Source organism: Equus quagga, chromosome 22 (assembly GCF_021613505.1).
Source record: "Equus quagga isolate Etosha38 chromosome 22, UCLA_HA_Equagga_1.0, whole genome shotgun sequence".
Lineage (NCBI taxonomy): Eukaryota > Metazoa > Chordata > Mammalia > Perissodactyla > Equidae > Equus > Equus quagga.
This window is the reverse complement of record NC_060288.1, coordinates 35,393,819-35,416,390: the sequence shown is the minus strand read 5'-3', so window position 1 is coordinate 35,416,390 and position 22,572 is coordinate 35,393,819. Positions and strand designations below refer to the sequence as shown.

At 38.1% G+C, this 22,572-nt stretch overlaps 1 protein-coding gene across 1 annotated transcript in view; it reads right to left on the bottom strand.

The window, feature by feature from the left end:
* CSMD1 (CUB and Sushi multiple domains 1) overlaps nt 1-22,572 on the bottom strand; it is a 1,825,670-nt gene that overhangs the window by 453,790 nt on the left and 1,349,308 nt on the right. The window contains exon 12 of the mRNA XM_046648453.1: nt 4,398-4,501. Within this exon, the coding sequence (XP_046504409.1) occupies nt 4,398-4,501 (104 nt within the window). The remainder of the gene's footprint in view (nt 1-4,397; nt 4,502-22,572) is intronic.

The following is a 22,572-nucleotide window of genomic DNA, read 5'->3' as shown; positions in this document are numbered from 1 at the left end:
AGACCCCAAATTAGCTGGAACTAACCCCATCCCACCTCCCGCAGGTGCTGCGATTGGGCTGTTTCCCTTTGAACCTATGGCTTCTTCTCCTCCGTAGTAAGGTTGCCCCCAAAGACAGCTTCCCATGGACCCCCAAGGTCCTGGGTCAGCTTGTTTTCCCAGAGACCCCTGAAACAGCTGGTACCCCAAATCTAAAATGGCAGCATCCAGCAGTCTGGCTATTTCCGCATGGATGGGGTTGTTCGGACAGCGTATCTAGATGCCGTAGGGTGTCCGGAGAGGGGTCTGCCCAGGCCAACACTCTCCAGGGGTGACAATGAAGGTTGGGCAGCCTCTGCCTTCGCCACTTGCTGACCACCCCCTAAAACCTATTGTTGCCCCCCTGCGAGTCCCACTGCAATGTCTGAATTTCAATAAATATTTCTGGAAAGAATCAAGCAAGAAAGCTTCCAGATACAGAGTGGGAGAAAGGGAAGTTAACAAGGGATAAAGTTTAAGGCAAGAACACAGCGATGGCATTTGAGTCTGATCGGTATTATCAGATGTGTTCATGCTCCCAGGCAATGCCATTATGGGGATAACATGAAGAAAAACAGTTGCGATCATGCGATTCCAGAGTTCTAAGAACCTAAAGAGGGTACTTGATTTCTAATCGTGAAAAATGAGTTTTTATCTAGAGAGCATTTAAGCAGCTATCTTTATGTACTTATTCCTAACATAAACTGCTTGAGCTTTTCTGCAAAGCACTGAGCTATATAGTGATTGACTCCTCTGATAATATCAATGATATAAAGCACGGAAACATCAGTTTTTAGTGTTTTCTTTTTTATGGCTGTTCCACAGTCTTTTAATAAAAAGAGAATGATGCCCTTTAGCTCAGGACCTTCAGACAACAGCAGGGGGAGGCGGCCATAGTGATATAATGTCCGGGGCAGCTTCTAGAAGCAAGAAGCAGTTTAAAGAATAATGGTTCAACCAGCCATAGAATAACTAGTACCCTTATCAGTTAATCCACAAACCTAGTCAGGCAGAGGCAATACTACTAGCTCACAGATGGTCCTGATGTTGGCTATTCATCCCCTTAGAGTGATGGACATCGAAAACCTGTAACATGTGCCCGCAATCTCCAGGACATCCTGAACTTAGTGCAATCTTCCCATCACCAATTTTTAATAAGGGCAGAGGCCAGAGGGAAGCCATGAGGAATGAGATCTCCAGATGCAGTTCTGCTGCAAATTAAATTTGAGAAAAATTATTAATATATATTCTTGGAAGGATCTCAATAGAGATTTGTTAAGTAAGTCATTTGTCTGTCATTCTATAAAAGTAACCTGAGTAAATTCATCCATCTCTTGGGAGGATTAGACAATTAAAGAGTCGCCTAACATTCAGGTGTTCTCTTTATGTATCAAGAAAGTTAAGCAAATAAAAGCCATTAATGGGAATTAGAAGTTTTAAAACCGTATTTAGGATGAGATAGGTTAAGCTGTTTAACTTTCTAAATTTCCCCTGAATATCGAGATCTGACTAGAATTCCAAAAGGGAATTCTAGCCCTCCCTAAAACAGAACCTACAAAATACTGAGCTTTAGGTAGTAAATACCATACAGAAGTTTCTTAACTCAAATTGTATTTGAAATATGTCTCATGAGATTCAACGATTCTATACACTGTCCTCTATTTAACTATCCCAGCCTATGTGTCATTGCTCCAATTAGATGTTAAACTCCACGCTGACAATCATGTCTGAGATACAAGTAGTCAAAAGTATTTGTGATGTATTTTCTAAAATTACCTGTGTATTCACAGATACCAACTGTGATTCTCAGTTTTCTTTCTTTTTTTTTCCTGTAATTTTGTAAACTAAGGAAATGGCGTATCTCTTCTCTGCTGCAGCTGATTAAATGCCCAAGTGATCCTCGTTACATTATGTTTCCCAAAGGGCATCTCAGTTTGATTCAGTTGGCTATTTAGCTTTTCATTTATAGATCTGAGCCAGCGAGAGGAAGTTATAATAACACTATGTCAACATAATACATAGTTTGCTATTGCTCTCTTAACAATAAATAGCATTAAAAAAATGGGTGTATGACTTCAGATCTTTAATAGTGACCTAAGGGACTTTATATGGCACTACTTTGCCACATTTATATTTTGTATTTATTTGAAAATTTCTCTCATTTGTTTTCGTGACATCCTTTCTTAAATTAGACATTATGGTAATAATAAAGCTATTTTGCTTGGGGCTTGCATTTCTTAGCTCTCCAGTGTGTTCATGTGCATTATTTCATTTTTCTCCTTACCACAGGCAGGAAAAGTTTATTATATATATTTTATAGTCACGAAAACAGAGGTACAGAGAGGTAAAGTGACATCCCTCAGGGCCACAGAGATAGTTAATAGCAAAACTAGAGCTAGAAACTCCATCCTTGGCTTCCTGGCCCCATATCTATCCAATTTATCATGACATATACTGCTCCAGACGAATGCCAGGCTGAAAGCATCAATCAACATGGAAGCTTGCAAACAATGCAGATGTCCGGGCCCCACCCTGTAGCAATCTGTACTTTTAGAAATAAAAGTAACTTTTGCCTAGTAAATTGTCAAAAAAGAATATCTATTTGGTGATGGTGTGAGAAACCAGGGACTTGCATACACCGTGGTGGAAGAGTAAATTGATGTAAACTGTAGAGGGGGGTGGATCAATGGAAAAGGATAACCATGTAAATGGAGATAGCCATTGCCCCGGAAAGCCCTCTACTGGAAATTTTCCTGAAGGCACGTAAAACAAGTGTGACAATGTATTTGTGCAGAGTTTTTTACTGCAAAGCTGCTTAGAAATGCCCAAGAATGGGGTGGGCGGGGAAACAAAAGACTACCAGTGAGAATCCGTTAAAAACATGGCACATCCATAGGTAATGGTAAGGAATACAGATGGTGGAGCAGAATCACTGGGCTTGAGTACCTGCTCCAACGCATATTAGGTTTGTGAATTGCGGTAAATCCTTTAGTCTTACCCAAGCCTCAGTTTCATCATTTATCAGATGAGGATACTGTTAACCTCTAATTCACAGGATTAAAGTGAGGACCAAATAAGATAAAATGACTCAGGCATTTAGCACAATGTATCGAATATAAGAGATACTCAATAAATATTAGCTATGAAGTTACCAGTGCTATTATTATAATTGTTATCATAAGTCATGGGTCAGTAACATGATCTTAGTTACTAGTATTGATAGTAGTAATGGACCAAAAAAATGATGAGATAGAGGTATGTCCTGTCAGGGAAAGACATCCAGGATATAATAAATGAAAAGAATATGTTCCCAATGTGATGAGAGTACAGGTGCTTTAGTTTTTAAAGGCAGAGATAGCATGTTCAGCTACAGCACTTTTTAAAATGTGAACTGCCTTATAAGTAACTGCTAAATAAGAGAATGAGTGAGTGAGTACAATAGCCGGTACTGGTTTTTTTTTCCCTAGTAGAAAAATAAGTTGAAGTTATCAGAGGCAAGCTTTCTCACAAATAAAGAGCAAACCTCAGCAATGTACAAGTAGACTAAGCAAAAAGCAAAGATCCTGCAGAATGACTTCCACTAATGAAAGAAGTTTCTAGCTTAGTAATTTCAGCAGCCACTGCACAAAGCTCTCTGTGCAAGGTGCAAAAGCAGATGAAGATGCTACAAAGATGGTTCCCTCTGAGCTGAAGGCCCTGATGAGTGAGGATACCCCTGGATTGTAGTTTTAGTTTTGATAGAACAGGTCTCATAGAAAGCGACAACACTGTCCTCTGGGCCCTGCATCTGGAAGTAGTTGAAACCGTCAGGGTGAAGCCCTGCAGAGCAGATTGTAACTCTGGGGGCAAGGCCAGTGCAGGGGTTCCTACGCTCACGTTTATGGCAAGGCTGTCACTGTGTGCCAGGACAGAGATCCACAGACACACAGTGAGTTACGCCAACACTGTTTTCCCCTATCTCTGTTACTTTTGATATGCAGTTTTATAGAATGCAAGGGCTTTGGGGAGATATATGGCATTCTTCTAGAAAATAATCATTTTTCCAAAAACACTGATAATGTTACACCACAGAGAAGTAGAAAGAGAGGAGCTGAGAGGGAGGAGTGGGTTGAGAAACTCATAGTTTTACTTTCTACTCGTCTATATATTCTTTTTTCCATAATTTTTAATGATTTGGAAAAAATGATACAGACAAAATGCAATCTTGAATTAGTTCTCATGTGAAATTAGATTTGGAAGCTACTAATGAGGTGTATATGGCATTTATTAAACACGTGAGTCAGAACAGGAAGTGTGCACCTGAATCTCAAGGATATGTCAATGTGCCTGCATATAAGTGCACATGGGAGGAAAGAAGAGAAGGGGAATTATGTACTTACACATACAACACTGTTCTGGTATCCCCCACTTTCCCAGCATCACCCACTGTCAGGGTGTCATAGCCTCGTTCCAATTCAAACTCCTCAAAGGCAAGCTTGATGACCTGAATCAAAGGCAAAAGATAATGATTTAGCATCACAGGAAATTTAAATATTGCAAATATTCAGTTGTAGTAGTAATTTTTGCTCCTCAATTCCATTGTATTTCACACGATTTCAAGCTGCTTTTTAAGTAACTATACGGATAACTATATACATTTGAGAGCCCTCAATTATAGAATTTTATGGAATTCAAAATTGCTATTACTACAAAGATATTTATTATCAGCTCTGACAATGAAATGACACTTTAATTCAAATATCTATCAAACACTTAACATTTATAGTGTTTGGAATGACTGAAAGATAACTCGGTATAAGCAAAAGAAATGTTGATTGAAGTTAATGAGATATATTTTGAGGACACCCAGAACACCCTGAAATAAATATTTAAAAGTTATGTATGTAGATTTCATCTAATTATCCATATCAACATACAGAAAAAGACCTTTTGAGGCTAGAAAGTTGTCCTCTACATTTAACTTTGCAAAGCTTTGAAGTTTTTTGTTTTTGTTTTGATAAATAACGCTTTTTCCAGGGGCCGGCCCGGTGGCGCAGCGGTTAAGTTCGCATGTTCCGCTTCTCGGCAGCCCAGGGATCGCCACTTCGGATCCCAGGTGCGGACATGGCACCGCTTGGCACGCCATGCTGTGGTAGGCGTCCCACATATAAAGTAGAGGAAGATGGGCATGGATGTTAGCTCAGGGCCAGTCTTCCTCAGCAAAAAGAGGAGGACTGGCAGTAGTTAGCTCAGGGCTAATCTTCCTCAAAAAAAAAAATAAATAAATAACACTTTTTCCTGATGAGCCACACCATGACATCTAGGCAAGATCGGTTTACATGTGACACACCAATACGCTACGATTCTATGAACTTATTTCTGTAGAGCACAGGAACCTTTTCTCCTGAGAGAAGAAATGCTTCCTTTGGTGACTAATATCATGATTGGGGAGAAGAGAGTCAAAGAGGTATTGAAGTTAGGCTAGAACCCTGGGTGACAAGGACAACAAGGAGAGATAAATGGATGACAGATAGATGGTAGATATAGGCGATAGATAGATGAAAGAGATAGAAATAAATGATAGATAATAGTACATAAAAGATAGATATGATAGATAGATGAAGAGATAGACATGATAGATGAAAGAGACATAATAGGAAGAGATGATAGATGAAAGTGATATAGATAGAGATGATAGAATGGCAGATGAAAGAGATAGATAAAATGACAGAGAGAGAGAGAGGGAGAGAGGACAGGAAGAACAGCCACGATAATGTTGGAAATACATTCTAATGGGATCTATTTCAGAGTAGATCTGAAACTTTGGAATCTTGTAAAAAAAGTATCAAATGTCTGTTAAACTTGAAAGAAAGTAGTAAGTGGTACTGGGGGAAGGCAGGCTTCTGCCTGACATCCAATTTGTTGCGCAGAGCTCATGAAAGAAAAGCAGGCTCTAAACAGGTGCTCTTCCAAGCAATGCTAAGATAGAATAGATTAATTTTGTTATTTGAAATTCTTACTAAAATTAGTGATATAGCCATTATAATTTATTTAAAAAATCTACTCTTTCAAATTGCAGTGTTTGTATGAATACATTATTTTAGCAATCTGATTTGAAACAGGTGTAGAAGTTGATAGCTGTCACAAACCCGTATAAACATTGCATACGAAGCCTAAAGCCTGAGGATGGTTTCTTTCAATTTTTGGCTTTCTCATGGGTCGATTTATAAGTGACCATGGTCCAACAAGAAGAGAATAAAAGAAGTAAAGCTTCCTCATTGAGACCGGGGAGTTCCTATCACCTTTTTGACACATTTACTCAGTCCTGACTTGTGGAACAGCCTGCAGCGAAGCAATGATAATCCATTAAGGTCTGAGGGTCATGGTTGACGGACTTGTAATGAGTCACAGATAGGGGGTCCCGCTACATAAATGTGCTTTCATTTGGGGTGTAAAAATAGCCATTTTGTAATTCTTTCAAGCCAAGGAAAAGGCTGTTAGGTCTTCTTCCGCGTTTAGCCTGGACAATCAGCAGAGGCTGTTGTCAAAGGACAGTCCTTCCCCGTGCTATCAATGCTCCATAGAAAGAGAAACGTAGCCTCAGTCTTGTGCAAATTCAGCACAGTCAGAGATTAACAACAATAACTAATAACAAAATATAATAACTATGACAATATATTGTAATGAAAATTACCATAGATCTTAATAACCTCAGCGTAGGATTTTTTCTCTTTCCTTATGAAGTCTAGAACTTTCACCTTTTCACTTAAAGGAAGCATTTTACGGCGTCTCTTTGGCATATCCGAATTGCCAGCATCCCTACTCTTGCACTTTGGAGCCATTATTAAGTAAAATAAAGATGACGAGAACACAAGCACTGTGATGTCACGACAGTCGGTCTGATAACGCAGTTGGCTACTAGGTGACCAAGGGGTGGGTGGTATTTCTAGCGAGAATCTGCTGGACAAAGAGATAATTGATGTCTTAGGTGGGACGGAGCATATTGGCTCAAGATTTCATCATGCTGCTCAAAATGGTGCACAATTTAAAACTTGTGAATTGTTTATGTCTAGAATTTTCCACTTAATATTTTGGATCACAGGTAACTGAAGTTGCAAAAAGCAAAACCACAGACAAGGAAGGGACTATTGTATTTGCAGTACAACAACAAAGACTCACCAGCTCACCAGGGACAGTAAGAAAACGCAAAGCAGTGATGGAAGAACATTAAAAATGGTTTACTGTCTAAACTGAGAGAATAAACCAGTGAGATCTCCAAAAGAATTTCATTACTCCCTGAAATGAAACAACCAAGGAATCAAGACATTTTTTAGAAAAATATTGAAACATATTCTCAAATGGATGAAAGAGGATAGGAATTTATTAAAAATGAGAGGCTGGGAATTTAAGAGTCACAACTTAATAACTGCTATAGAATAAACCAGCGCATTATTAGATGTGTTAAACAGCCAAATTAACATTTACAGAACAGTGAAACCTACCAACTGAGGATATGGGGTAAGTTAGCTGGAACTTTGAAGGACGAAAAGATGAAAGGATTACAAGAGAAAATTATAGATCTATGGATAAAAGCAGAAGACATTGAAGTTTGTCAAGAAATAACTGGAACAAAGGGTGCACAATCAATAATTAGAAAAATAAGGGAAGGCACATTTCTTAGCAGCTGATTAAAGTGTTGAGAATGGAGCTTAGAAGTGGTTCATTATGGCCCCACTTAAACAAAACAAAGCCATCAAAGAAAAACAGGACCACCCATCTCATAGAACTGTTTGAGAAAACTGAAGGAATTCCATTCACAAACCTAGAAGAATTTGAAAAAATGCAAATCAAAGTTAATTTTGGTTTTTTTCTGACATAATAAAACCCTAGTGAAGAGGTTATTTTATGTGAGAAGGAATGGAAAATCTTTTACAGATTTTTAAACGTCTCAGCTGGTTTAGTAACACACTCCTTATCTCCACCTTGGCTGAAAGACCCTTCAAACCACAGGATTAATTTTAGAGTTACCTACTGAGTATCTTGCTTAAATATAAAGAGAATGATGTAAAGGAAGTTATATAAACTAGAAAGGGTTGAGTTGATAAAACAAAAATATGTATATGATTTCTACATATTAAATAATAGAGTTAAACAAATGAAGAATGAGGCAACCAATTTTCCCCTGGGGTTGAGCCCTGGAGCCCAGACGTGGTCTCACAAGGAAGTGGCTTGTCCCAGAGCCTGTGAGACATAGGGAAGCTGACACACGAAGTGGCAAGGAGGCAGCTGGGACTCAACTAACCCAGCCACCCAAGACCATGACAAGCTGCCAGGGAGATGTTCCCATCTGAACACCCGTAGGCCAGATTCTAGTGTTATATCTTATCTATCACAGATGCTAGCAAAGCATGCTGTGGCAAGGCCATTTAAATGCCTCCCAATCCTACTGCCACCCATCCCCAGTCTTCTGAAGGCAAATGGAAGCTTAGAGAGCCTGGTTCCTAGACCTGTATACTGCAGGTGGAGGGGTCTAAACCTGTGTAGAGAGGAGAAGGTGAAGAATAGGAAAATACTGACACCCTTACCACTGCTTGTGGTTTGGGAGAGGGGCATTAAGTGACCTATAGTCCTGCTTCAGATCAAGAACGACAAAGCAGCGGTGACACAGATATTTTATGTTTCATTCATTCACTCATCTTTCACCCATCTTCAATGGTGTTTATAAATATCTCCCTTTCTAACGGGAAATCTCTACAAATATCCAGATCTTTATCAAGAAAAAAATTGGACCACGCAGACATAGCCAATGATGGATATTAACTTATGCTTCAAACTATGAGTTGTAAGAGTAATATATTGTTTGGCCCCAAATTTGTGCCTTAGTGGAAAAGAAGATAGGATTTACCCCTCCTTTATGTCTTTTGTGTCTAATTTTTCACTTTTAAATTCCAGTACTGTACATAATTCACCTCTAACTAGAAAGTTCTTTGCTGCGCCCCGGGCATGGCTGGCTCTCTCAACTGGGTACCAATTTGAGTACCCTTTTTTCAGGGAGTCTTCTTTGACCTCCCTGTGAGCATCACCCCAACTCTATCCACTGACATGTTTATTACCTACTTTTATTTTCCTCCCAACTCTCTTAAGATCTTCTGAGATTTTCCTATCTAGCTAGCTCTCTGTCTCTCTAGTTCTAGCTGTCATCTATGATTCATCTATCTATCTATCTATCTATTTATCAATCTATCTTCATCATCATCTATCTATGTTTCATCTGTCTGCCCATTTTCTTTCCCATTATAATGTAAAATCTATGAAAACAGAAGTAATTTTATTTTTCTTTTTTCACTACTAAGTGCAGCTCAGTAGGTGGCAGGTATTAAATTAAATTATGTATATATATATATATATATATAATAGACAGTTTTACCGTAGACTCTCTTACATCGGTCAAAAGTTGATGTCCTTACATTAACGTAACCAAAACAGCACTACAGTTCTGCAAAGTGAAGCTGATGCATTCATAATAAGGGATAAAAATCACACTCAGAAATATCCTGTAACACTTCTGCATCCTAGGGGATTTTAGAAGTGTTTTCTTTTTTTTGCATTTATGGAATGATCCTTCATTAAGGGTCAGAGTGGATTATTTTATGGGCACACTTACCCTCACCTACTCTATATCTAAGAAGAACTGTGAAACAGCAAACTATTCATTCAGAAACTAGTTTTTTATTCATCAAACTCACAAGACTTCACAGTAGTTTGACTTCTCAGTTTTACTGAAAAAAGTACAAAAGAATAGTTCTTGTGATGCCACTGTTTTAAATTAGTAGAATTAAAGACTCCTTTTAGTGTTGATCGCAAAGGATTCTTTCCGGCATTATATTCTATGGCAAAACTTGGGTAATAATATGTAACAGTTACCAAACGCACAGAGTAAGTATATTTCAAATCTACTCGAACACCCTGGGTCTATACATATTTATTTGAAAAAATATTTTGAATAATGTTTACCTGTTTGACCGATAGCTAGCACAGTGTCCTATAAAAAAGGGCACTGATTGACAACTACAAATTTTATTTCTGTAGTAATATACAAATGGTAATTTTATTGGGATTCTGCAAAAAAATGTATTCTAGGTATCACAAGCGATGTGTAGAGAGGCATGACAGCACACTGCTTGTCAGCGGGGGCTCTGGGCCTCGTCTGGCTTTGGATTCTGGCTTTGCCATTTACTAGCTTTATGATCTGTGTAAGCATACTCAATTCCCTTCCGCATTTGCATGATAAGCAGGATAATACGAGTTACCTCACAGGATTATTGTAAGGAATAAAGGAATCAATATGCATAAAACATCTAAAATAGTGCACCACACTTAGCAAACATTCCATGAATGCCAGTTATTCTTCTAATTCAAACATGAGCCTTGGATCGGGCTGTGTGACAGTCTAGGAATTGTTCACTCTCTTTACCACACACCTTAACAGTCCAGTAGGTTGTTGCCTTTAAACATATTTGAACACATCACTCTTTTCTTGAAAATCTGCATGATCTCACTATTGTCTGCATATTTGAAATTCTCTTATAGCATATTTCTCAAGATGTAGCCTATAGACCACTTGCCTCAGTATCTTCTGAGTGTCATTATTAAAAATACAGATCCTTAGACATTGTCAAGAGCCTACCATACCAGAATTTCTGGAGGATGCCCAGAAAAGGTGCATTTAATGTGCTCCCTTGGCGATTCTTTTGCATAATGGGGAAAACTGCCTTAAACTGATGTGTAAAACCTCTCCCATCTGGCACTGGGTTAGCTCTGGATTGCCCACGCAGGGTGTGCACTTCACAGCCTTGGGCCCCAGGGTTCTGACTGCCACCTTGGTTATAGAGCCCCCATCACATAGGCATCTGCTCCAAAACAATTGTGCCATGTGAAAACAAAATTAATCAGTGTCAGGGCTGGAAACTTGTAGTTGTGCTGTCTATGTGACTTAAAACTCTGCAAAATTGGACATTGAGAGTGACTTTCAAAGCCTACACGGTTGGGCCTTTTCTGGATACGTACTCAGCAGACATCAGATATTTAAAGACAAAAGAAAAAAGAAAGTCAGCGCTGGTTGATCACATCAAGAAGGAAGAGTTTAACCGCACTGCCAGGCCCTAAAACACATGATGAGTCAGAAAAGTCATCATTGTGACCCCAGAGTGAGAAACCTAAAAGGCCAAGAAATAATAATAACAACAACAACCACAACGATGGTTCCCCCAGTGTCTGCTGTTGGTCCCGTCCTGCGCTACTTCTTTCACATTGCTGCTCTACGTGCATGACAATAGAATCTAAAGCAGGAGGATTTGAGCTTTACACATGACAATATGACACCTCAGAGGCCAGGAGGCCTGGGACAGGAAGAAATGGAGAGCAGAGAGGGAGGATGAGGATGGAGAGAGGGAAAGGGAGAAAAGAAAAGGAGGAAGGGAGAAAGGGATGAAGGTAAAAAGGAGGAGGGAAGAAGGTAAAGCTTCCTGGGAACACTGTGTGTTTCGTAGTGACTCCACGTGAACTCGGGCCTTGAAAATAACGTCTGCGTCAGTGTTGCTGGCATGAAGAGAGCATGCAGGGCTGTCCCACGTGAACCCATCACCCCAGGGTGATCCACTCAGTGCCATCCAACCAAGGTGTCCCGCCGTGGTGGTGATGGCGCACATGCAGGCCCTGGAATAGGTGTGCGTTGATGTTAACACACATGGAGCTGGTGTACCACGTTAGCTGCACTTCACAACAGCGCGTTCCTTTCTATCTAGCTATACAGACCTTCATGCTTATCACTCCCTGCATTATTTTGCATCTGTTTTCTTTCATCCTAACATAACCCTACATCTATTTTCTACCTGTTGAAGCATCAAAGTATCTGGCAATCTTGAAGATTTTATACAGCAAAACAAGCAGAACCATGTTAATCTACGCTTAGAAAAACACACATATGCAGTAAGATCCTGGAACAAACAACCCCCAAATCAGTGACACTTTGAGGGTAAGAGGAGGGGGCCACGGCTGTAAAGGAGCATACAAGGAAATTCAATTGTATTGATAATGTTTGGCAGTGTTTTACTTATTTTTATACGTGGGAGTTTGTTTATTACGCTTTATGACTTCCTAGTGTCTTAAACATTTTATGACAAATATAAAACTAAAATAAATATAAAAGAGTAATGAAATTATTTGATGCCAATTTGAATGTAAATTTTGGTATCCCCATTGCCTAAGTGTGTTGACATTTTCACTTAACCAATTTAGATTATTTTGCTCGACTATAATATAGGGTTAATAACAAACACTTTCATCTTAGGATATTGTACTGATTGAACAAAAACATGATATATATCAAAGGGCTGACATCTAGCTTGGCATATGATGAGAGTTTCATAATTGACAATTACTATTATCATGAAAAATCACAGAAATTAAATAAACAGAATTTACACAGTTGGAAAATGATGATTGAAGTTATTTAGAGGCAAACTCAATCATGAAGCATCACGAAAATCATTTGAAAAATCTTGGAAAAAGTTGAAACCTGTCCAATCTATTTAATTTAATTAATTTATTTATTTTTGTTATTCTTTTTAAGTTGCAGTAACATTGGATTATGACAATATATAGCTGTCAGATGGACATCATAGTATATTTCGAATTCTCTTTGGATTATATCATGTTCACCACCCAAAAACTAATTGTAGTCCATCCCCTCACATGTGAGCCTCATCATCCCTTTTGCCCTCCCGCCTTCCCCTATGGTAACCATCAATCCAATCTCCATTGCTATGTGTGTGTTTGTTGTTGTTTTTATCTTCTACTTATGAGTGAGATCATCAGTATTTGACTTTCTCCCTCTGACTTATTTCACTCAGCATAATACCCTCAAGGACCATCCATGTTGTTACAAATGGCCGGATTTCATCATTTCTTATGGCTGAGTAGTATTCCATCGTGTATATATACGACATCTTCTTTATCCATTCGTCCCTTGATGGGCACCTAGGTTGCTTCCAAGTCTTGCCTATTGTGTATAATGCCGCAGTGAACATAGCGGTTCAGGTATCTTTATGCCTTTGTGTTTTCAAGTTCTTTGGATAAATATCCAGCAGTGGGGCAATCTATTTTGTTTTGAAAGTAAAATGGAAATTTATTTCCTTATCATTTCATTACTATGAACTTTTAAAAAAAGTAATATTAAAGTTAAAACTAAGCATAAAGAAATCAGATCAATGAAATGTGACAAATATATTGTGTGATGTTTGAGAAAAATTTTACATTTATTAATTTGTTCATTCACTTATTCAGTAGGCTTTGTTGTATTTCCAGCTTAGCTATCATGGAAAATTTTCTGCAAGTTTTATGATGTTATAAGTATTTTCCATCAATATTAAAAACAAATGAAATTAGTATTTTCTCTAGGCCAAAAAGAGACTACTCCTCTGTAACTCCCACAGACTGTTTTCCCACCAATACTTTTCCCAGTATGGAAAGTAGACACATCAATTGTTACTCTCCTACTTTGTGAATTCACAATATATCAGACCAGTTATAACCATTAGAGAAGAACATTCCACGGACACTTGTTCAAGAAAAAAATAAAGATTTCTCAGAACTCAAAATGTTCTTATCAGTCATACTTATGAGCTCAGATTGGAGAGAGAATGTCTGGGCACAAATCCCAGCTCTGTCTCTCACTAGCTACTCACTGTAGGGCGAGGTGTTACTCCAGCTCTCCTGCCTCACTTGCCCCCTCTTTAACAGCGATAAAAATCATTCCTGTCTAATCACACTTCATGAGAAGTTAATGTATGTGTTTGGTAAATAAACTAATCTCAAAAGCATCTACATCAAGAAAAAGTGGTTTTCAAGGAAATCCAGACAATGAGGTGACACATATAATCAGGGCTCGTTAATGGAAAAAAAGATTAAGACCCGTTTGGTGACTGCAAATTATTTTTTAAGCCTTTCCCCCACCTAGAGGTAAAGTGAAGCTCTTTACAATCTATGATTAACTTTTGTTAGCCAAGTCAATATTATCATAAGAGTAATCCATTGCTATGGAACACAATTCAAGACAATTTCCTCAGAAAAATGTTGAGGTGGTGCTGGCCTCCCTAAGCGTGTGGTCTTGGGCATGTAATTGAACTATTTTCCATCTCACTTTCTTTATCCTTAAAATGAATGGACTGGACTATTCTACTGAGATTGTCTCTAATTTTCATCCAGTCCTAATTTTCGGTAATTCTGCGTGTATGTTAGAAGCCGTAGCTGGTGGGTATTACCTATCTAACGTGGAGATGTATTAGAAGCTGGGAGCTTGCTGCAGAAAATAACGGATGCTTAATTGTCTTCAGGTGAGGAGCTACTCGTTTCCAAGAAGTAACAGGATAGCCAGGGTGAGCTTATTGGTCTCTAAACTGAAGGGTCTGCCTGCTGCCTCACTTCCTGGAGGGACAAAGGTGTGTCAGCCCACCGGTCAGCTGTGAGGTTACCTGGTCAGAAGAGCAATTAGCAGGTCAGATTCGATTCCATGGCAATGATAACTGGGAGCTGGATGTCCCATGAAGTGACAAGGGTAAATCTTAACCTGGGTGGCCTTACACTCTCTGACATGCAAACTCTTCCTTTATAAGTATGTGAAAAGGAATTACCAGTCATCTTTCTAATTAATGTATACGTTATATATCCATTTTCTCCCTCTTCATGGTTTATTTATTGTTTTATTATTTATTTATTTATCTGAGGAAGATTAGGCCTGAGCTAACATCTGCTGCCAATTCTCCTCTTTTTTGCTGAAGAAGACTGGCCCTGAGCTAACATCCATACTCATCTCCCCCTACTTTATATGTGGGACACCTGCCTCAGCATGGCTTGACAAGCACTGTGTAGGTCCACACCCAGGATCTGAACTGGCAAACCCCGGGCCCCTGGAGTGGAACATGAGAACTTAACTGTTGCACCACTGGGCCGGCCCTACATTGCCTAAATACTGGTAAGAATTTAACAAATGAATTAATTAGGAGAGAGCAAATTTTCCCACCTGAAAGAAAAGACTAGCCGATAGGGAATGAATATCCCTGTATTTGCTTTTCTAAAGACTGGGGTAAGTGGTGTGTGCTCTACCTGTGTGGGTGGATATGAAGGAATTCAAAAAGAACAGAGGTGGCTTCTTGCCTTCTCTTCTCTCCTTCCTCTGCCTGCAGCCCTGGTCCTTACTCACTACTGCTTTTTCCCCTCTCCCATTCCCCACTCACAGAAAACAGAAACATATTTGGAGATAGGTAGAGAACAGAATAGTAAAAAGGAAACTCATCTTTGAAGTCAGACTAACTTTTTGAACCCAGACTCTATTACTTTTTTGGGATGGGGTAAGTTACTTAACCCAGTGCCTGAACCATAAAAGTAGTATCTCAGAGAGTTTTTGAAAACATTAAATGAAGTGATATTTGTCAGGTGCTTAGCACTTACCCGACGCAAAATAATGTCTTAGGAAAGCCAGTTACCCTTCAGGCAGAAGAATAACACGGGATGAAAGACGTCATATTTTAGATTGCCCAAGAGGCGGGATTGCCTAGGACAGGATAACACGTTCCATAACCAGCATGGCAGAGGTTTGGGGATGTTCTACAAACTTTCCCCCAAGAGAGTAAAAGGGACCGACTTACAAATCACTGTGCAAGCGACAAAACCAGGACTTAACTAGGGATTTCTTGACTCAGAAAATAGTCTTCTTACAATAAAAAATTCTACATTCTGAATAGGAAAACAAGTGCAGATTAAATTAAAGCTGGAGGATTAGTAGAAAAACATTTCCCCTAAAAGTTTGTTTGAGCAAAATCTATGAATTCTTACTGAAACCATAAAGAAATTAAAAAAAGAAATATATTCCACATCAAAGGAAGGATGGAAATATGAAAACACAGCTTTCCATTATTGGAATCTCCACTGCTACAAGCTGAACGTACCAATTTTAGAAGTCTAAAATGATGAAACATCAAATGTATTTTCAAACAATCATCTCAGACACGCTGATGCCTTTAACAGGGAGAGACAGTCTTGTTCTACATTCAATATCTGTGGTCCTCTACTGTTATGCCATTGGTCCATGTCTTGGGTCTTACCTCCTTCACAAAACTGTAAGTTTTTGGAGAAGAGGGCTCATTTCTCATGCAGCTTTATGACTGATGGAGTTCAGGACACACTACTCCCAAATCCAGCACCTTGGCATATTAAATATCTTAAGCTGAAGGAACTTTTAAAAAAATGACAAAAGCAAGAAGGTCACTCTGATCTCCCCTCTCACCCTTCTTCCCTGAACAGGTCATAACCCACTGGGAGAGGTGCCCTCCTGGCACCAGGAGGAGGTAAGGTGTTCTCATCACCAGAGACGGGAATCGGGGCCGAGAAGGCTGTGCAGACAAACCTTGTAAACTCACCTCGTCTTCCTAGTTACTCCTTCTCCATGGACTATGCCTAGTCCAAACCCCTCTGTCTCATCAATTCTTCACAAATTTCATGTTTCTTTGTCTAAAATGTGTAAAAGCTTCCTGCTCCGGTCACTTCTTTGGGTCTACATTCTCTCACGAAGGCTCCCACGTAAGTGTACAAGTTCAATAAAAGATACGTGTTTTTCTCCTGTTAATCTGTGTCTGTCAGTTTAATTTGCAGATCCAGCAAGGGACCCTAAGAGGTCGAGGAAAACTTTTTCCTCCTTACAATCCCCACCCACAGACCCAGCACATTCATTCATTCATTCGTTCTTTCTTTCAGTGTACACTTCTCGAGTCCTGAGGTATTACAGGCACTTTGCTGGAGAATGCAAATTCACAGATCAATTGCACACACTGGAAGCACTCAGTCTACGGGGAGAGATGGCAAGAAAGCCAGTGACTGCAGTGCTGATGTTCTCTGTCTTCGGAGAGAGGCTAGGAGGCTGGGAGGACGGAGGAGAACAAAGGAGATGCTAAACTCAGCCTGGAGGGATGGGGTACTGGTTCTTCCAGAAGGCTGCGCTTCAGCCCTAAAGATGGAAAAGCAGCTCAATTTGTATACAATCAAGTTGTGGTGATGATTTAGGTAGACACACTAGCATGTGACAAGACAGTAAGAAGTTCTGCAGTGGACATATTTAGGGGTGACAGACAAGGCATGGCGATAAATAAGCAGAAGTCACATCAGCAATGTGACTTGTAGCCATAAAAACAAGAGTAACTTTATAGAGTCATAAACGGGGAGCAGTCAGGTCATGGAATGATCAGTAAGCACAACTCAAATAAATGTAAAATATTCAAACTCATAATTCTGAACCCTGACTTTGTAAAACTGCACGTGGGGGAAAAATACCAAAAATGTTGATATAACAAATATTCCGTTTTTTTCAAAGTTTGACTTTCAAACAAAAACATGAATTTCATGAAGATAAATTACTCATTACATTTATTTTTAATCAAGTAGAGGAAGAAATTTTGGGTATTTCCCTCTGAGATGCTTTAATCGTAAAACTGATGCAGTTCAGAGCCTTGTTTTGGTGTTTGGAAGCTGAGTCACGAAAAGGTCTTAATGCTGCTGAGGAGGCCAAGTGAAGAAATTCATCCTTACCGTCTTGCCTCAGTACGAAATACTACATGTTAATCAAATATAATGTTACTGGAAGTTGCTCAGGAAATGGAATGTGATGTTGATGAGAAGATAATTCTCTTGTTACCACCTCAGCCAATTTCCCTTCTTTTTGGACCCTACGTCTAGTCATGAATTTGTGACTATATTGGGGCACCTCTGTCACAATTGAAAAGGACATGCTAGTTTTATTGTGACCATCTAGCCAGCCATGAATGCAGGCTGGGACCCGTAGTGGTCTCCCTGATTATGTCTAGTTCTTAGAAAACATGATAAAACATACTGCTCGGCCACCATCATGTAAGACAGTCTACCTGTCAACAGGCCACGATGCCCACAAAATACAGACTCCTGGATAGCTCGGTCAACTGCCTCCACATTTCATATATTGCTTCTAATAATAGATCAACTGGAGAACACAGCTTCAGCAAGCACATGAGGACTCCCGAGTACACCATTTCAGGTATAATAATAAATTATAGATGAGAGAAGAGCATGACAGATTTGGAGAGAAAATCCTGGGGTATAAAAAGATAGAAAAACACACAAAGGTTATAACTACACAAGAATTCAGGCCAGAAAATAAGAGAAGATAATAGGAGCGAGAGCAATTGATATGAATAAGAAAGTGGATAAGGGAGTAGATTCTAATCCATTCCTTCTTTTACAGAACAGAAAAGTAATTTTCTTATAACAGCACTCATTCTTCCCAGGAACACTCCATGTTCTTCAGTTCCTGGAGATAATCACTCAATCTCTCTCTCTTAGTAGAGAGGAGGCTCATCTCAATGTCCTCGGCTCCTTCTTGAGGACATTCTCTTGTCTGAAGGATCCTAAGCGAGAACGGCTTTCTCAAATTCTTTTTCTTTTTCTTCACAAGCCATTATAAAATGGTGCATTATAAAGAGATCCTCAGTGCATTGCTGCTAATAGATATTTTTGGCTAGATGTATGATCTCTCTCAGGCCATTGTTACTCTTCAGGTAGCACATACCAGCTGATAAATTGTGCAGTCTCTGAGAAGGAGTCTAGGATGTCTTGCAAACCTGTGAAAATTTTGTGCTCATCTAGCCTTAAGTTGTTAGCTCTCAGACAATCCCCACTGAATAATCCTCACTGATGAACTAAACATCATCAAACAAGAAGAGTGAGACTATACTTCAAGGATCAGCACTAGTTCTATAAAGTTTAGTCAACATGTAAAAATAAGTTTTGAGCAACTCATACTAGACAAAACGTTTCGTTGATCTGTATTGGTAATTAAAGAATTTAAAGATTTTTACTATGATCACTATAATCAACCCGGGAAATGCAAAAGTGGTTGATTCCAACTATAGTGACATGTCACTGCTCCAACGCCAGAAATAAAAAGATGGCTGTCATTATGAGCCATTTACTGCACACAGCAATCTCAGCCATGTTGTTTAAAGTTATGTGCAAACACATTATAAAATGATGTGAAAAAAATACTTCATTCTGACCAAATGGCAGATAAGGACAGGGATAAATCAACTCAAGAAATCTATACTCCATTGATAGCATGCAATGCCATCAGGAGAATCATTACCTAAGTTTAGCTACTCTGAGAAATTCACCTGAAATTCTAATATGATTCCATCTTTATTATGTCACAGTTAATACATTCCTGCCAATACCACCTCTCATCACTGTGAAATAATGAAATGTCTAACACTGCAGGATCAGACTTACATCAACCTATCACAGGGTTAGCTCAATGATACGGTTCTAATACTTGGAGAAAGAGAATTTATTCTCTGTTAGAGTTTTCTCACATGCTCTCACGCTTGGACAGATCTCCTTGGAGAAACCTTCCAGCTGTTGAATAATTCTGGAATCATTCGCACTTGTCTGGGCTACATTGGAGAGTGGTATGGGAAATTACTCAAGTTATCCCACCTACCTATGAACGCAGTTAACTTTCAGTGCTGTGCTGGAACCAGCTTGCACCAACTTCTGAGAGCCAAATATTAAATATTCAGGAATTTTTCAAGGTTGGTTTTAAACCATTAGTAGCTTGAAATCATCTATGGTGTGAATATTTAGGCCATGAAAATTGGCAAACCCTGCAAATTAGCTTGTTTACTAGCATTACAGTGGGTGACACATATCCTAGAATTTTGGGAAATGACCAAACATCTATTGAATAAATTTAGAAAGACTAGGTAAAGAATAATATATACTTCAAAACCGATGACCACTGAAAATCAACCCACTTGTTTACAAGCCTGGAGTAGGAATTATATGTAGGAAAATCTCTATTATAGGAAATGTAAACATTATAACACTAAAAATCTCTTTTTAACTTTCATCGCTCTACCATCTAAGATATAAGAAACTCTCTTGCACATCTCCTAACAATCTTCCAGTTATTTCTTAAATTGTATAGCTTGTAACATTTATGGCTACTATAACTGTAATTTAACTGAAAGGGACAATTATATTCAAAGAAACATCTGAACTCTTTTGGAAATTGACTAACACAAGTCGCTTACATGATAACTTAAAAGTGATGTTTCATGAATAAATTACATGGCACAGTTGGGGGCAAATCCTCAAATACTGTTTCAGTATATTTCTTGATTTGATCACTACTTTTTCCATGGTTAGTCATATATATCTCCAGCTAGCTTTCATATCATTTATTTTCTCATATTTCTAGTTCACTTTTGTTAATATTATCTAGAGATTGAACATGATACATTTTTCAGTTAAAACAATTGTCTTCTAATGTATGTTGCACATAATCTTTTGCGACTGAACTGTAACTTACATGAGAAACATATATGATAAGCAACGTATTCCTGGTGTCTTCTAAAGCCTTTTGAAAAAAACAAAAGAAACATATTATAGGATTTTACCACTGTGCGTGGGTGTGTGTGTGTGTGTGCGTATGCATGTATATATATTTATTTACTTATTTATTTATTTACCTATGCTATACATTGACCAAATAAATTTATTTGAATTGATAAACATTATTTGAATATGTAAAAGTACTTTTTTGAAATAAAATTTTATCCTAAAATTGATACTTAAGATTTAGTCAAATTTGTAATGTAACAATTATATTCAACCTCTACCTTTGCAAAATAACAGCACAGTTAATAAATCAAAAGTTTTACACATTTTTTTAAATCAACGCCATCAACCTTCCATTCATTTTGACTAGGTGTGAAGATTCAAGAATGAGTTGTGAAAATCCTATTTCTTATGTAATTTTAAAGATTTGAGGAAATTAAATGTCAAGTACATTGACAATCCTATTTGTCCTTAGTATAAATAAGACTGCTGTATCCAGGTTTTTCCAGAATAAGTGGTGTAAATCATGATAGGTGAGCTGATGCTGGCGCTCTGCTCAACACACTGAGGCAGCCACTGAATCCTACTGTGCAGGAGGAAAGAAAAGTAAACGGCTTTATGACTCATAATTTCGGTGATGTTTGGAACTTCACCATGCATTAGGTAAATATTTGCAGGAGAGGAATATACACGACTCTTTCCCTCTCTGCTCAGAATTACCGTTGAAAGAGAAGGTTTATCACCAGACTCAAATATTTAGGAAAGGTGATTATAACTGTAAAACAAGATAAGTACAGATAATAACTATAAAACAATATTAACTTACATATTTCTAGAAAAAAAAAAGGATGGAAATACACCAAAATCCTGCATGGTTCCCAATAGATAGACCAATGACTGAGTCTTTTTCTCTACTTTTTTGTACTCTATCAATTATCCTTAATGAATATATATACTTGTTAAATAAAAGAAAATTACATAAAACAAAGTTATTTAACTCCTCCAGCATCTGAGGATAGTTGTAAATTCCTCTGGAGCTTAAAATGTGGGGCTGCACATGAACATCATGTAAGAAATGACCATTTAATTGTAGCCATTTCAGATGCTGTTTGGTTGTACGTAGGAAGATACACACATTTTTCTTATTGATGGCATGTAGAAACAAACAACATTGTCTTTATTGAATGTCACTGATAGACTCAAGAAAGAGCTCTGAAAAGTGACTAACAGGTAAGGATCAATGATTTCCATAAAATAAAATGCGGTATTCCATGTAAGAGTAAGTTAGACTGCAACAATAAAGTATTTCAAAATAATTCAGTATTTGGAGTTAATGTAGGATATCAAAAATGAAAGGAAGAAACAAATGAGAAACAACTAATCATGCCCCAGAGAATAATTTAAATACGTTATTGGCATGATTCTCAAACTCCCGTGAGGGCTGTGGAACTGAACACTACATTACATGTTCTATTTGTTAGAATTAATTATTAGATGGAACTAGACTCCATGCAAACTTTAGATTAATCAACTTATTAAATGTCATTTATATCTCCAGTCACACTAGTAACAATACAGCTATAATATTCACAACAAATCCATAAAACACTTACCCTGAGAGCTACTGAATTTCCTCATATTGTCCCTTTATTTTGTTTCAAACTGGGAATATGATATAACATTTTAAAATTGAAAGTTAAATTGTTGTTTTTAAAGAATTTGCAAGCTAACTTTTATTTCTTTTGCAACATTTAAAAAATACTTTTAAAACCAAAGTTAAAGAATTTGACCTTGTCCCCTGTGCAAATATTTGGGTAACTTACAAATTAACAAGAAAACACATATAATTAACAAGCTAAACATTCATTAATTTTAAGTACAATGATTAATTATCCCTGATGGGCAAAACTATTAACTCTTTTTCTTCCCCTTCCTGTGGAAATTTAGTTTTATCAGTAACGTTTCTTTCCTAAAAATAGCTGCGTCTTCTCATTCAATGGCAGTTTCTATGGCTTGCTCCATTTTTTCTTTCAGTACTGCTGAAAAGAATGAGAACTGGATGCTTAATTACCTCCACTGGTAAATACGTTTGTGTCTCAT